The 16,212-nt window shown below is 40.0% G+C and overlaps 1 protein-coding gene across 25 annotated transcripts in view; it reads left to right on the forward strand.

The window, feature by feature from the left end:
• The window catches only part of TBC1D5 (TBC1 domain family member 5), a 412,711-nt gene that overhangs the window by 345,536 nt on the left and 50,963 nt on the right, over window positions 1-16,212 (forward strand). For 22 of the 25 annotated variants that reach the window (XM_084858401.1, XM_084858381.1, XM_084858390.1 and 19 more), the window contains 2 exons: window positions 6,999-7,231; window positions 13,439-13,528. In XM_084858401.1, coding sequence (XP_084714527.1) covers window positions 6,999-7,231; window positions 13,439-13,528 — 323 coding nt within the window. The remainder of the gene's footprint in view (window positions 1-6,998; window positions 7,232-13,438; window positions 13,529-16,212) is intronic. The other 3 variants (XM_084858405.1, XM_084858400.1, XM_084858399.1) reach the window with 1 other exon arrangement.

Below are 16,212 nucleotides of genomic sequence, written 5' to 3' on the forward strand. Positions count from 1 at the left end.
AACAATAAAACAGAGATAGATTCATTTGAAACTTAGTTTCACAACAGTTTAAAATACCTGGGTGAATAAAAACAATTTTGCTTCATGCCAAAAGGATCCTAACAGGCAGGCCTCTTTGGGGAATAAATTCCACAACTGGGGAAAAGGATCCTAACAAGAAGGCTCTCTTCTTTGTTGTTAAGTAACCGAGAACTACCGGAAGTACAAGCTGGGTTTCGAAGAGGCAAAGGATCTAGAGATCAAATCGCCAACATTCGCTGCATCATGGAGAAAGCAAGAGAATTCCAGAAAAACGTCTATTTCTGCTTCATTGACTATGCTAAAGCCTTTGATTGTGTGGATCACAACAAACTGTGGCAAATTCTGAAAGAGATGGGAGTACCAGACCACCTTACCTGTCTCCTGAGAAACCTGTACGAGGGTCAAGAAGCAACAGTAAGAACCAGAGATGGAACAACCGATTGGTTCAAAATTGGGAAAGGAGTACGACAAGGCTGCATACTCTCACCCTGCTTATTTAACTTATATGCAGAGTACATCATGAGAAACACCGGGTTGGATGAATCACAGGTCGGAATTAAGACTGCCGGGAGAATTATCAACAGCCTCAGATACACAGACGATACCACCCTAATGGCAGAAAGCGAAGAGGATCTAAAGAGCCTCTTGTTGAGGGTGAAAGTGGAGAGTGCAAAAGCTGGTTTGAAACTCAACATTAAAAAAACTAAGATCATGGCATCTGGCCCCATCACTTCCTGGCATATGGAAGGGGAAGAAATGGCAGCAGTGACAGATTGTATTTTCTTGGGCTCCAAGATCACCGCAGACGGTGACTGTAGCCATGAAATTAAAAGACGCTTGCTCCTTGGGAGGAAAGCTATGGCAAACCTAGACAGCATAGTAAGAAGCAGAGACATCACCTTGCTGACAAAGATTCGTATAATCAAAGCTATGGTTTTCCCAGTAGTAACGTATGGCTGTGAGAGCTGGACTATAAGGAACGCTGAGCGCCGAAGAATTGATGCTTTCGAACTGTGGTGCTGGAGAAGACACTTTCGAGTCTTCTGTACTGCAAGGAGGTCAACTCAATCAATCCTAAAGGAAATCAACCCTGACTGCTCATTGGAAGGACAGATACTGAAACTGAAGCTCAAATATTTCGGCCACCAAGAGCGAAGAGAAAACTCTCTGGAAAAGACCCTGATGCTGGGAAAGATTGAAGGCAAAAGGAGAAGGGGGCGGCAGAGGATGAGATGGCTAGATAGCATCACCGATGCAATGAATATGGACTTGAGCACACTCGGGGAGAGAGCGCAGGACAGGAAGGCCTGGCATGCTATGGTCACGAAGAGTCGGACACGACTTAACGACTGAACAACAACAAAAGCATAACTCTGCTGAAGGTGGTACCTGTAGCAGGGCCTTGGCAGAAGATCTTAATGGACGGGCAAGTTAATATAGGAAGCATTCCCTACAGTAATTCAGTCCCAAGCCATTTATGGTTTTAAAGGGTACCAGCACCTTGAATTGATAACCAGTGTAGTTTTATTAAGATTGGTGTAATGTGCATAAACCTGGCCATACCAATCAACATTCTCTCAGCTGTATTCTACATAATTGAAGCAATTTCCACCTCCAAGATATGTCCAGGGCAGCCCCACATACAATGCATTGCAGTAATCCAACTGGGAGATTACCAGAATATGGATCACAGTGGCCAGACTCCCCCTATCAAGAAGTAGGTGCGGCTGGCAAACCAGCCAAAGCTGGTGAAAGGCATTCCATGCCATCAAAGTAATCCAGGCCTCTAGTGACAAAGTTGGATTTAAGAGTACCCCAACTGCAGCAGCTCTAGGTTGGCTTCTTTGAAAAGTGCATGTCTGAGTCCAAAGTATCAACATACCTAGTTAAAGTAAACCTGATTAATTCCAAGGTGAGGGAGAAGGCATGCGAAGTAAAATACTGTCGCTTAAGAGAGTGTTCTGTCTTAGGGTTCTGTCTGGCAGTCGCTGAGCTAGAATTGCCTAGAAGATTTGCAGACATATATATAGATGGCTTTTCTCATTTAAAATTGGACCAGACAGCTTACTAGAAAATCCTACTAGAAGGAATTATTCTTTGAGGGGAAATTGAAGACAAGGAGAAACCTCCAAGCACCACATATTTTATTCATGTGGTTCAAATTTAAATTACTGTATGGGTTTGCAAAAATTTGTGCAGATTTTTAAAAACATAAATGTGCAGTATTTATAGCAATTTTGCTTTTCCAGTGGCTGCACACATAAAGAGAAGAACTGTCTTTGAATCAGCTTTCTGAAACAAAACATTTTCATCAGTGCAAAAACTGAAGAGACTGAATCATTGTACAGCTCATTTTAAAAATATACCACTGATATCCAAGGTCAATTATGCTTATTGTGATGAACCAAAATTGTTTCTTCAGAAACTGGATTCACATCTCCTTGACAATCTTTTTAACTAATACCTTTCTTTTAAATGTATTTCTTAATGACTGTGCAACATAATCAATCCTCATTTTTCTGGTGATCATTGTGTATTTTTTGTATCTCTTGATGGTGGACACATTGATATTGATCCTTGTTTGATGGCTCTAATAATCTCTTGCATCCTTATATCAAATGTTTAAAGGTAGCAAAGAGAAAAGATAGCACTTCATTTGTTAAAATATCAGCTCTAGATTTAGCTTCATGTCCTAGTCCTTGTTTGCTTATAACTACATCTTAGGAAGGTCATTGTTTATGTCAAGGACATTGTTGGCAAAAGGTATGTACATTAAAAAGCTAGTAAAACATCAATATTATTGTTTGGAAGAGGAAGGTTACTTTGAGCACTTCTCTACTAATCATAGCTGGTGCACAGTCAATCCATTAAAAAACCTGCATCTCTCCACCTCAGCGACCTCCTCTCAATAGCAGAACTGCCAAAGATATTCCATGACCACTTAAGCAGAGAAACAGCAAGGAAAGGGCATATGCCTAGCCCTCTCATGGCCCGTTTTTAATGGAGCAGTGGTCTTATTTTAGTGGGCTTTTGAGCGATTTTGATGTCATGTATTCTCTTAATGTTTTTAAATTCTTAGGCAAGGTGATGGAGCATGTGATGGCTTCTCAACCCTAGGTAGTGTTGGATGATTCTGACTATTTGGATCCATTCCAGACTGGCTTCAGGCTCAGTTTTGGGACAGAAACAGTCCTGGTCCCCCTTAGTAGATGACTTATGCTGGGGAGTGGATGTGGGGAGTTGATTCTCCTAGATCTCTCAGCAGCTTTCAGTACCATCGACCATGGTATCCTTCTGGATCATTTATGTGGGTTGGGCATAGGAGGCACAATGTTACCATGGTTCTGGTCCTTCCTGGATGAGCAGTCTCAGAAGATGGTGCCTGGGGACTTCTGTTCCACCCCATGGCCATTGTTCTGTCTCGTCCCCTATGCTTTTCAGTATCTACATGAAACCGCCGAGGGAAGTCTTCAGAGGTTTGGGCTGAAGTGTCACTAATATGCAGATGACACTCGGCTCTACCTCTCATTTCCATCTAATGACCCTAGGGAGGCTGTTGAACTCATGAAGTAGTATCTGGAGGTTGTTTGGAGATGGATGATGGCAAACAAGCTAAGACTTAATTCAGAAAAGACAGAAGTACTGTGGGTAGAGAAACTGACTAATCTGGATAAAGGATTACTCCTGGTCCCAGATGGGGTTGTACTCCCCTGAAGGACCAAGTGCTCAGTTTGTTCCTCGACTTGGTGCTAACTGGGGATGCTCAGTGGCCAGGTGTACTTTTTACCAGCTTAAGCTGCTATGCCAGTTGCAACCCTATCTGGAGAGAGAGGATCTTGCATCAGTTTTTCATGCTGTGGTGACATCCAGGCTGCACTACTGTAATGCACTGTATGTAGTTCTGCCTTTGAAGATAGTTCAGAAGCTTCAGCAGGAGCAGAATATGGGCAGGCAGTCGGCCTATGTGACACCAGTACAGCATTAGTTGCACTGGCTGCCAGTGTGTTTCCAAGCCCAATTTAAAGTGCTGTTTTTAACCTTTAAAGCCTTAAATGGTTTCAGCACAAGCTACCTGAAAAACCGTCTTCTCCTTTACTAGTTTTGCCACACTCTGAGATCATCAACAGAGGCCCATCTCACCTGCCCACCAAGGGTGATTAGGGTGGTGCGTACAAGGAAGAGGGCTTTTTCAGTAATGGTGTTGCCCCTCTGGAATCAACTTACATCAGGAATTTGTTAAGCCCCTTCTTTGCAGGTCTTCAGGAAGGCACTGAAGACCCATCTGATTCCACTGGCCTTCATTTAAATCTAGGCTAGAGATGAAAAATTTCTGGAAATTTTGAGGCCATGGGAAAAAAACTAGGTTTTTTTCATTTAGGGGTGGGGTGGTGGAATGGACATTTGGGGGGGAAATGAAAAATAAGCAATACTGTTTTTATCACTCTACATATCTAATGTCACTTGGTTGCTTTAGGACAGCCTTCCCTAACCTGGTGCCCTCCAGATATTTTGGACTTCCACTCTTATCAAGCTCATGCAGGATGGCCAATGGTCCGGAATGCTGGCCATTGTAGTTCAAAACATCTGCAGAGCATCAGGTTAAGGAAGTCTGCTTTAGGAACATAAAGCAGCCTTTATGGTCCTAAAGTTATATTATGTATAACTTGGTTTGCTCATAAAATTATCATTGTATTTGAAATATTTAAAAAGTGAATCCAGTTAGCAAACTTGTACAAATTTGCCTGAATAAACTATTAAAATTTAATATACCAAACATGATAATGTTATGACAAACCAACTTATATGCAACGTATTTTAGGTTCCTATTTTATGTCTGAACAGAGGGAACTTCAGCAAGTAGTCCCTGAAGACTTCTGAATCATCCTAGAAGCCAGCAGAAGGGAGAAGAACTGGAAGCAGAGGAAGACAAGTCCAGAAAGACAGGACTTGGTAGAACAAAACCCAGACTGTCAAGAATGTACATTTTCTTCCATATTATGATATTAGTCACTGTTAGGAAACTGAGCATGCCTTGGAGCATCACAAAATGTCTGTCAGTAAAAGATACATTGGATCAATAATTTTAATAAGAAATGGAAGAAATAACTATGCTGAAAACCTTACCGAGAGGATTAAAAAACGTTTTGCCCATGGCTTCATTATTTCCAGACATGTTATATGTCTAGTCTCTCTATAAAAGTCTTATTACATAGTGTTTAGAAATCATTTGCGGGGAGTAAAGGCTTGATAACAATATGTAAACACCTTGTCATGAATTCTAAAAGAAAATATTTCATAATCCAAAGCAGCTTAATTTTTTGGAAAAAAACCAAAAATGGTCCTTGGAAAAAAAAAATGGGGGAAAAACTGGGTTTTTCCCCCATTTTGTCTGGTTTTTTTCCGGCCCTTCACATCTCTAGTCTAGACCATTGCTTTTTGATGGTAAGTTTTGTTTTTATTTATTTTAATTGGCAGTCTTTTTTATGGATTTATAAACATGTCTTTATGGATTTTTAAAAATTATACCCACTTTGTATGTTTTTCATCTTGAAAGCCACCTTGAAAGGGTTTCACCCTTAAAGGCAGCCTAGAAATAATTGGACGTAGATATGTTGACTTTGTAATGGTTTTAGACTGTATTTTATCTTTTTTCTGTATTATCTTGATAGCTTTGTAAAGTGCCTTATTCACTTCGGTGTAAAAAAAAAAAAAAGTAAGGAGGAGAAAACAGGTAGAAAGTACCTCTTCCCCCTCACAGTGGTGGCAAAGGTTGAGCTGTAGTGGTATGGGGACATCTCACCTCGGAACAGCCCAGCCTCACTGGCACATGTGTCTTTCTCCCATTGGAATCAGTGGAGCAGTAAACTCATGTTTATGGCACTGGTTTGAGGGCATCATCACTGTGGAAGGCAAAACCTGCCACCTACACTTGACACTGAGGTCATGTCAAGGGCTTCTTGGAGGCCTCTCTCAGTCTAATCCAGTAGCCAAGTCCAGACACAGACAAATGGATTCTTTTCAAAGCTTTATTCCTCTTTTACAACTTAACAACTCTACCGTTAGCAACTAGTTATGAGCAGCAGAGTACCTATGCCCTAAGTTGGAACAGTTGGTCCCTGTTTGAAAGGGAATTACTGGCAGACCCCTGAACTTAAGCACTAGGGAGAGTCCCTCCCCTTTTCCCTTGGATCCTCTGGGCGCAGCCGTTGTTTGCGCGCCAACCGGGCACTACGCCTCCTTTCTGCGCCCTCCATTTGGTGCCGCTCTCTGCGTCGGCGTTGCGCGTCCATCAAGTCTGCTTCCCGCACTCTGTCACTCCCTGGACTGCTATCTAAGCTAGGAATGCTGGTGGGAGGAATCTCCGTTAGCTGTTGGCTCTCGGAAAGAGGAGCGCGCTCCTCTCCCAGGAGCGACTCCTCTTCCTCAGAATCAGAACTACTCTGGGATTCTATGGGCTCAGTGTCCACCCTGACAGGTCACTGGTGTCATGAATGAGGGAAGGATTTTGCCTCCACCTAAAGATATTCCTGAGAGAAGTTATTTACATGGCAGTCAGTTGCTTCTATGGTAAAAAATTCAATACTATCATCAGGTGTTCCAAATGAGGGGAAATCTACATTTTGCTCTGGCGCCTGACATAACCAGTATTAAGGCAGATAAGCAAGATTACTTGCTTGCTTTCTTCTGTACAGGTCAGCGACTTCTAAAATTAAAACAGAACTCTCCACTCCTGACACTAGGGAGTATGTTTTCTACTGACAGGAAAACAATAATCTGCATACAGACACACATTTTATACGCACACACTCCTGTGCAGAAAAAACTGTTTGATCCTATTGTATGTGTGTTTCCTTTACTATCCTCCCAGTTTTGCTGTTTTAAAAAATGTAGCTAATATATTCTGAAAGTTTTTAACCATTTTTGCAGGGTCACATAAACTATTAATAGCAGCAATGTGTTTTTCTTTTGTTTTACAGTGTCAGCGCCAAGGTTCCTCCACTGAACATAAATAAAGTTTCCAGCAGCTTATTAAATTTTGGCCGAAAGCTGATTTCCCCAGCTATGACTTCAGGTAGTGCTACTGGGCCAGTTGTAGGTAGCAGCGGCACTTTTTCTTATGCTGCAGTGCCCAGTAGGAGCACCGTAGAGCTCCCACAGCAGCAGCAGAGAATGATGAAATCTGAAAGCGTGCCGGTTCAACTAAGCAAAGGTATTACTCATTTTTTAGATTAAATTGTGCAATAAACAAAGCTGAGGGGCTTTTAGCCAAATGTTTGGATGGTTATTTCAAATCCACATGTGAACATCAGTCTTGCTTGCCTTCTTAGTTCCTCGCCATGTTTACTCTCTTCTAAACTCATTATCTGTCCAACCTCTTCCTCTTGTTTTCTTTCCTCCCTGCCCCGCATTACTCCCTCTTCCAACTGTCTTACCTAGCCCCACTTCTTTCTTCCCCTACCTCCTCAGGCCTCTGCCTCCTGCTTTCTTTGGCCCTTGCTTCTATACTCTTTCCCTAGGTCCATTTGCCTTTCCTGATTCTCTAGGACAGTGGGACAGAACCTCAGGCCCAGCAGTCAAATCTGGCCCACCTGGGGTCCAAATTTGGCCCTCCAAGGTTTGCCAGAACACCACACACCCCTTCTGGCCCCGCCCCCTTTCCCCCAACCACTGATTGTTGGTTTCCCAGCTTTTGTGAAGTTTTTTTTCTCCCTTCTAGAAGGTTGAAAGTCTTCTCCTAAGGTTTAGTTACTGACAGTAAGAGCGTTATGCTAAAATATGCTAGTATTTTGGTGTTGTGGCCCAACACTTTTGCCATCTTCCCCACCCCCACTGAAATGCAGCCCCTGAGAGTTTCTCCAAAATAGAATTAGGCCCTCAGGCTGAAAGAGGTTCTGCATCACTGCTCTTAAGATCAGAGCAAATCTGCTTCAGTGACAATTAAAGAAGCTCAGCCAATCCTTGTTAGATGTTTTATCGCCGCCGCCACCACCACCGCCACCACATTATCCCTTAATATTTCACAATATAGATTCCTATATAGTATTGCAAAGAGATATTTTAAGTATATTCTTTTACTTTGTTTACCCTTTTGCTGATACATTATTACAGATGAAAAAAGTATTGACCTATTTTGAAAATAATGTTTATAATCCACAGTACTAGTTACAGAGAAAATACTAAATTTAACCAAATGGTAATGGTCCATTTTGTATTACATTGGCCTTATAGGCTGTGTCACTTGCTCTGTAAGAGCTATGTGGGAAAGCTACTGTATTTTCTGTCCATAAATGAAGGGCTGTGATACATGTTCAGTTCATATGACTATGAGTTTCTTTGAGTTCCATTTATGATGTATAATTTTGTTCTCTTTACAGTTTATGCCAGTGTGTTGGAAATCTATATTAGAATAATTAAATCACTGTGTAGCCCACATTCCTCCTAAAATTCCTCCCTCTCATTCCAAGGGAGTAGATCGTAATCTCAGCCAGATGACCATGACTGTACCTGCCCCCCGTATTAGGTGCTCTGCTAGAGCTTTGGTCAGTGTTAGTGGCGAACCAGCAGACCTTAAAGAACAGATTGTTCTTTCCTGATTGCCACTCCAATGCTTGCTCAAAGGAATGTGACCATAGAAAAGCCACTATTCCCCAGAAAAGAGAGGTGGTACAGAGTATCTTGCTTTCAAGACAGGATACTTAAACCTACTATGTCAGGCATTATGGCAGATAAAACTACTATAGTTTCAGCTGAGGTTCACAAGAATTTGTCATCATAATCAACTACATAATATTCGACTCATTTGTAGAAAAGATTAACTCTTTTTTGTGAACTTGAAGGATTTTGGTTTGTGGATTCTGATATTTTAGTTTTAACTTGGATCTCGGTATAGCAAACGTAATTAAAAAGTTGCTGTTGTTAATATCAATATTGATTTTTAACAAGATTTTAAAGTACGTTGCAACCAAATATTTCCTCATGCTACTGAACTGCTATGCATTAATTAGCAGCAGCAGTAGAAGTATTTGTATTAAATTTTAAAAAGCATTCTGCTTTGAATTGCAAATTTAATCATTGCATTCATTGCAGTGTCTTAAATATCTTAGATTCCTTGCACTACCTTAAAACTTTGACTTCTAATTACCAGCCACCACCATTCCAACTTTGTTAGGCATAGGGAGCTTCAGTCTACAGGCACCCTCATGGAGTAAAAGAGGAAAAGTACGTTTCTTTCTTTAGGAAATCAGAAATGGCACTCCATTCATATATATGGGGGAAAGGGTATGTAAAGATCTGGAACATGGTATTTTCAGAAATGGCACTCCATTCATATATATGGGGGAAAGGGTATGTAAAGATCTGGAACATGGTATTTTCAGAAATGGCAAACATTACACATCAAACTATATATGTCACATCAGCATTAGCTTTATTAACAATATGGGAAGAACAAAATGTAAAAGTGACATCTAATGAATTAATCATGTTCATGCTGATGGCGGCTCATAGGCTAATAGCCAAAAGTTGGAAAACTGCAGAACTTGTAACATTAAAGTATTTGTAAATGGAGCTGTGGCAAATAGTCACACCAGAAAAATTGACATATCAGCTTAAATTGAGTAAAAGCAAAGTATACAAAGTATACAAGGTATCTGTATACAATATTATTTTATTTCATATACAAATAAGGGACATATTCAGCAATATCCATCAAAAACTTTCTTCAGATTATGAAAAAGAAACTAAGGAGCTAGTGCTATGCATGTTTAGACATTTAAAAATTCATATAATTCCCAGCATGCGCCATCCTGTTGTCTGGGGAATACTGGGGTTGTAGGAGACATCCGTAGGATTGCACATTAAGGCTGAAATCATATACACACTTACTTGGGTGTAAGTCTCATAAAGCTTAGTGGGATTTACTTCTGAGTAGACATGTATAGGATTGTGCTGTAAATGTAATTTGCTGTTATGAAGAACCATAAAGGAAATGTCCAAGCAACCAATAGTTTTCATCTATATTTTACCTTTAAAATAAATGGAAAATATTTTAAATGTACTTCCCTTTTTCAACAGCTAGACTTAAACTTGATGTTCTTCTCTTTTCTTTATGTTTATTTGTCTTTATATCTTGAAGATTAATGATATCTTATTTTTAAAAAGACAAAACAATGAGAAGCAACCCATTCTAAAAAAACATCTGGCTAAAACACAGACCTTTGTTTTCCTAAATTAGTTAAAAAAAAAAAAAAAAAAGCTAAGACTCATACTTGCATAGTTATAAGTTGGAGCTGAAAAAAGTGCAGAAAAGGGCAACTAAACTGATCATGTGGCTGGAGCATCTCCCCTATGAGGGATTGTGAGGATTTGTTTAGTTTCGAAAAATGGAAGCTTAGGGGAGACATGATAGAGGTGTACAAAATTATGCATGGTGTGGAGAATGCAGATAGGGAGACATTTTTCTCCCTTTCTCAAAATACTAGAACCTGGGGTCAAGTCATGAAGCAGATTGGTGGGAGACCCAGAACAGATAAAAGGAAGTACTTCTTCACACAGCACATAATTAAATTATGGAATTCACTACCACAGGGTGTAGTGATGGCCACCAATTTGGATGGCTTTAAAAGGGGGTTAGACAGATTCCTGCGGGGAAAGGCTACCGATGGCTACTAGTCCTGATGGCTATGTGCTACCTCCAGTACCAGAGGCAGTGAGCCTATGTACACTAGTTGCTGGGGACATGGGTGGGAGGATGTGTTTGTGTTTGTGTCCTGCTTGTGGGTTCCTGGTCAACAGCTGGTTGGCCACTGTGTGAACAGAATGCTGGACTAGATGGACCCTTGGTCTGATCCAGCATGGCTGTTTTTATAAGATTATAGGACAGGGGTAGGGAACCTGTGATCCTCCAGATGTTATTGGACTGCAACTCCCATAATCTCTGACCATTGAGCATGCTTGCTGGGGCTGATGGGAGTTGGAGCCCAACTACATCTGGAAGGCTACAAATTTTCCAACCTTGTTTTAGGAGTTACAAGTCAATTTTCCAAAGTCATCCCAGGACAATTGCCACCTGCCTCCGTTGGCCCCAAGCACATGTTCTCCACGAGAGTACAAAGAACAAGAATAAGAAAGTTTACTCAAGAGCAGGAAAACTGAAACTGAAAATTGGATCTGCAAATCCACCTTGAATTTCCCAGGTCCCAATCTTTAGGTAAAAACTGTGAGGATGGGGAGAAAGGATGACCAAACAATAGCGTGCATGAGAGAAAGGCAACCATGCTAAATGCCAATCAGGTCTGGCAAGGGGCATTTCTACACCAGTCTAAAATCCTACATTTAAAACAGGGCTTTCTCCTTCCATTTTAAGTGCAGGATCACAACTGACTCCCTTTACATGCGCTTTCTTTCTCTCTCCCCCACTCCCCATCTGAGTCTTCCATTATCTTTCATTGATCTCGTTCCTTTTCTTGCTGCTTTAATTCTTTTCATGGAGGAAACTGAACTGGAACACAATGGGGTAATTTGATAGCTCATTATCCACTATCTATTTAAAAATGGAACAAAGGGCATTTAGTGCAGGAGGGTCATGGCTTCATATAAAGAGCCCACAAACTTCCATGAAGGAGCAATCTCAATTGGAGGATAAAAGCTCTGTGTGATGAAGCCCAAGGTATGCAGGGAACTTCTGCCTTGCAACAGAGGATGGGCGCATCATATGTGGGACTTTGATGGAAGGAGGACATCAACATAAAGGAGAATCAACAACAAAAACCTTCCTGACCAGGTACAGTCAGGGAGGTGTGACAAGCAGGATTTCAGAGAAAGGAATAGAACATATCAGATGAAACTAGTTTTAACTGGGTTTGCTAGCTTGCTGACCAAAGAAGGTGTTTTTGTGTAATATAGATGCTTGCCAGAGCTCAGATGCAGGCTATTATAAGATGTTATCACAAACAGCCACAATCAGAGACAACAGCAGGCTTGCAGATACTTACATGGGTGTGTTTACTTCAATATGTAGTATACATGGGGTTGAAGCTTGCACTGCTCCCAAAACTGAGGTCTTTGTGTGTAAGAGACTGGAAGAATAAATGAAAGGGACAAAAAGTTAAGAAAAATAAAAACTTGGTAATGAGAAAGAACAAAGCAAGGTGCAATACACTAAAGAAAATGAAAGTAGGAAAAATATAAGATCCCATATCTTCATTCCCTTTCAAGCTCAGTCTACCAGCCCCATGTGCATAACATGTAATTGTTCCATTCTCTTCATTAATAATGGTACTTTAAATGTTGGCCTGCAAAACTGTGCATACTTTGTATTAAAGCCATTGTTGCCATTTTCAAATAAATGAAGTATTTGATAAGGAAAAGCGAAATTATTTAATGTTAGTCTTGGGTGTTAGTGGTTCATCATATTGGCATCACTTGTTGGGCAATTCAAACTACAGTAGGAACAGAAATGCTAGCAGAAATATTTTGTTGATCTTGGTGATATAGTAACACTAATTAATACATTATTCGGTTTGATGTTCAGGGAATTATTATCAATACATAATTTAATTATCAGCAATTTACAGTCTTTTCTCATTTGAAAGTTTGTTGACTGTATGAATTCCTGCTGTAAAAATATCTGTCAGCTGAACAAATGGAAATACTGCACACTGATCGCTGTCTGGAAAAACCTTAAATTGTTTTGGAATGTTATGAAATTGTAATTCAATCAAGTACTAAAGTTTAAATTGCTAAGAACTGTTATATAATCTACTTATTCAGTAAGGTTGCAATCCTATGCACACATACCTGGGAGGAAGTCCCATTGAACTCATTGGGGCCTACTTTTGAGTACACATGGATAGAATTGCACGGTAAGATAATGAACATTGGTTGAATACTTCCTAATAGTAAATTAAATTGCCATTGTCTTAGCAAGCACTCACTTCAAAATTTGTTTAAAATCTTATATACTATATGTATTTGAGAGGTGTAATCTGAAATTAGAAGTGATTATAATCTTAAAATATTTAATAGAAAGTGTCTTTGGTAGGCTTAGTAAGATCTTTGTCTTCCATGTTTCATAGGGTTCAAAAATGCATTTTTATTGCTCTCAATTACAAAATTGTTCAAAAATCATACTAACAAATAAATAAATATTCTGGGGAGATGGAAGTGTGGAGGGTACAAGAGAGGGAAGGGGGTAGGGTTGGGGTGAGATGAGATGAGATGAGGTGCCTCAAGCTGACATTAGAGGAAAGTGAAATGGAAGCATCAGACAGCTATTGGGTCTCAAGAAGAACTGACCAAGTGGCAAATATTGCATTTTTAACAGAACGCCACTTTTTTTTCATTTTTGGTTATACAAAAGTTAAAAGACTTGACTTATTTCTGTTACTGTAAAGACTTCTTTAACTTTATTTATCAGGAGATGTAGTTACAGGCAGTGATGCTCAAGTGTCGGTTCCTGTCCGGAATCTAAGTACCCTCCAAGGGACAGTTGCTACAGCAACACATGGTATGTTTTTGCGTGTAACATTGTTATTGGGGATCCTGGACAAACGCTGTTTTCATTTGTGGTGTTGTCATTTCCAGTGCATAATGTACTTCGTACATCCACTAAGTGGCACTGTTGTTTAGAAAAAAGGAATATTCTTTATTTCACTGAAGTATGGGATATGTTTAGCGTGGTTCTTATAGGTTATGTCCCAGCTTCGCTCTCTACCACAATCCAGTTTCATTTAATTTCATGTCTTTTTCCTGTTCTGTTTCATCTAGTAGCATAACATTCAGGCACTTTCTTTAGCGATCATTCAGGCCCACCAAAGGAATCTGATTTAGGACTTCTGTACACAATACCTTCGTGTTATCCTAAGATACCCTTTTGAACGTTCAATTTAGAGCCTGTGTCCCATAATACAGTGCATTTGAACCATTCCAATTTATCCCATTCAAGAGAAATAGCACTCTATTCTCTGAATCATTCTTTCACCAGTTTTCTCTGTATCTGCATTTCTTCAGGTGATTATCGTTTTGGTTTTAAGAACTGAGCCAAAAGAGTCTTTTTTAGTTTCATTCCACTTTGGCTACTGACAAAAGGCACCTCCACTTCTTGCTGTGCTTTTGATTGCTACCTTATCCATTTTTTGTTCAAGGCCTGGACACTAGAAGGAAGTGTGAGAAGTCACCACAGCTAGTTTTTAAGGTTCCATGCAGCTGTGCAGCTCCTGACCACTGTCAATAGTACCCAGGACTTGGTTGAAAAGCAGAGAAACATTTTATTTTTGTGCAATTTGCTTAGCTTTTCAATAACAGGTTCTCCCTTACCAATCATGCAAATTTTAATACAAAAATGAAAATTCAAAAAATTGTGGTTTGGCAATATTCTTTATAACTTAGATTGTCTCCTCTTTTAACATTTAGCATATGGTCCTCATTTCCTTTTTCCTTGGCTCTGATATTTCCTTTTCATCTGTACTGTTCCTCACTGAATTACTTCCTGTGGCAGGATTATGCCACCTCCTTCTTTTATTTTTGCTGCTTAAATGGGTTTGCCTATCACTGCTCTTTCAACTTTTTCATACTTTGTTGTTTTGGAAGAAGAGAGATAAAAGTGTCTTGTAGCACCTTAAAGACAAAACTCTTCTTCAAGTTGAGCTCTAGATAAGAAGTTTCTTCATGGACTGGCTGATTCAGTGCTTTGAAGAGACTGTACATAAAGCCAGTCCACTCTTTTTGTGGTTCTCTCCACTCTACTCCTGCTAGCAATACCATTACCTGCATAGCAGAGGTTTGCAATATGCAAGTAATATCTCCACTCTCCTGATTTCCTTTTTTTCTGATGCAGAACACTGCCATGCAGATTGTTAGTGTGAAATCACAATATTATTGGTTACTCTGCATTTCTTAACATATCTTCTTATTCTTATATTGGAGCATCTATATTTAAAACAGAATACATCATCGACTGGGTTTCCACAAGCCGTGGCGCCCACGATCACCGTCCTAAATGTTCAACCCCCAACCATGGTTTGTCATGTGGTGTGAACTCAGCCAGAAAGGGTTACATGAAGGTTGTTTAACCCTTGCATAACCCCCACCAGCCCAGTTCGCACAATATGACAACCCACGGTTGGGGATTGAATATTCAGGATTACACCCACGTCTCATCATGGCTGAAATAAGCCCCAACAAGCTGCAGCATGTCATGCAAACAGTCCTAGTGTGAAATCAATTTCCAATTTGCTCCTGAACAGTGTGGGATAGTTACAGGGGACTGCTGGAGAAGGGGAAATTGTCCAAAATTGGGCTTGAATCCTAAGTTAAGGATGTGTATGGAAGGAAAATTTCCTGCCCACTCCTGCACCCCATTCCACATTGTTCAGGGGGTCACCCCAACCCTTTGGGCAGGCTTTTGGGGGGAAGCAACTGGCTACAGTAGGCAGCAGGGGAAAATAAACTTTGTTTCCATTAATTTGATTAAGTTAACTTATTATAGGTTCCAAGCCAAGATAAATAATGCAACAATTGTATTCATTGATTCATCCCCAAGCTAAAAAGCTAGTTTAGCTGCAAGCTGATCTTCTGTTCTATGTTTCTGTAATGTACCAATTTTATGGAATTAGCTATGCATACCAAGAGGCCTTAAATAGATATTTATTATGATCCTTTTCTTGCTTACATAAATGAAATAACCTTGTTTCTTCCATATGATGAATTCTGAGCCAGTAATCAAGTACTGTCTATAATATTTTTAGGGCCCAATCCTCTGCATGTTTAGACAGAAGGAGGTCCTGCAACTGTCAGTATTCCTCAGCCAGTATGGAGGATTGGGGAATGCCGGGAGTTGTAGGACTTTTTTCTGTCTAAATTGCATAGGATTATGCCATTACCCTCTCCACAGATTACCAAATTCTAATCCTTAAAAAAGAGGGGATTAAACAAATTAATGGTGGAAAGTTCTATTAATGGCTATTAGTCATGACAGCTAGATGGTTTTCTTGTTCAGAGGAATTACAGGGTAATAGAGAATTGTTCTGCGCTCTTGAACTCCCACATACACATTGTTTCCTTGTGTGTGCTAGTAGGGTAAATATTGCTTTATTCCTTTTTCTAGCTTCTCACAATATTTTAACTCCAGCCATATTTTCAGCCCCACAACATATACTTTCGAAAAACCAAGACTGAAAACGTTTTAAAATA

Source organism: Heloderma suspectum, chromosome 5 (genome assembly GCF_057233095.1).
Source record: "Heloderma suspectum isolate Gila_16-S chromosome 5, 16-S_ref, whole genome shotgun sequence".
Taxonomy (NCBI): Eukaryota; Metazoa; Chordata; class Lepidosauria; order Squamata; family Helodermatidae; genus Heloderma; species Heloderma suspectum.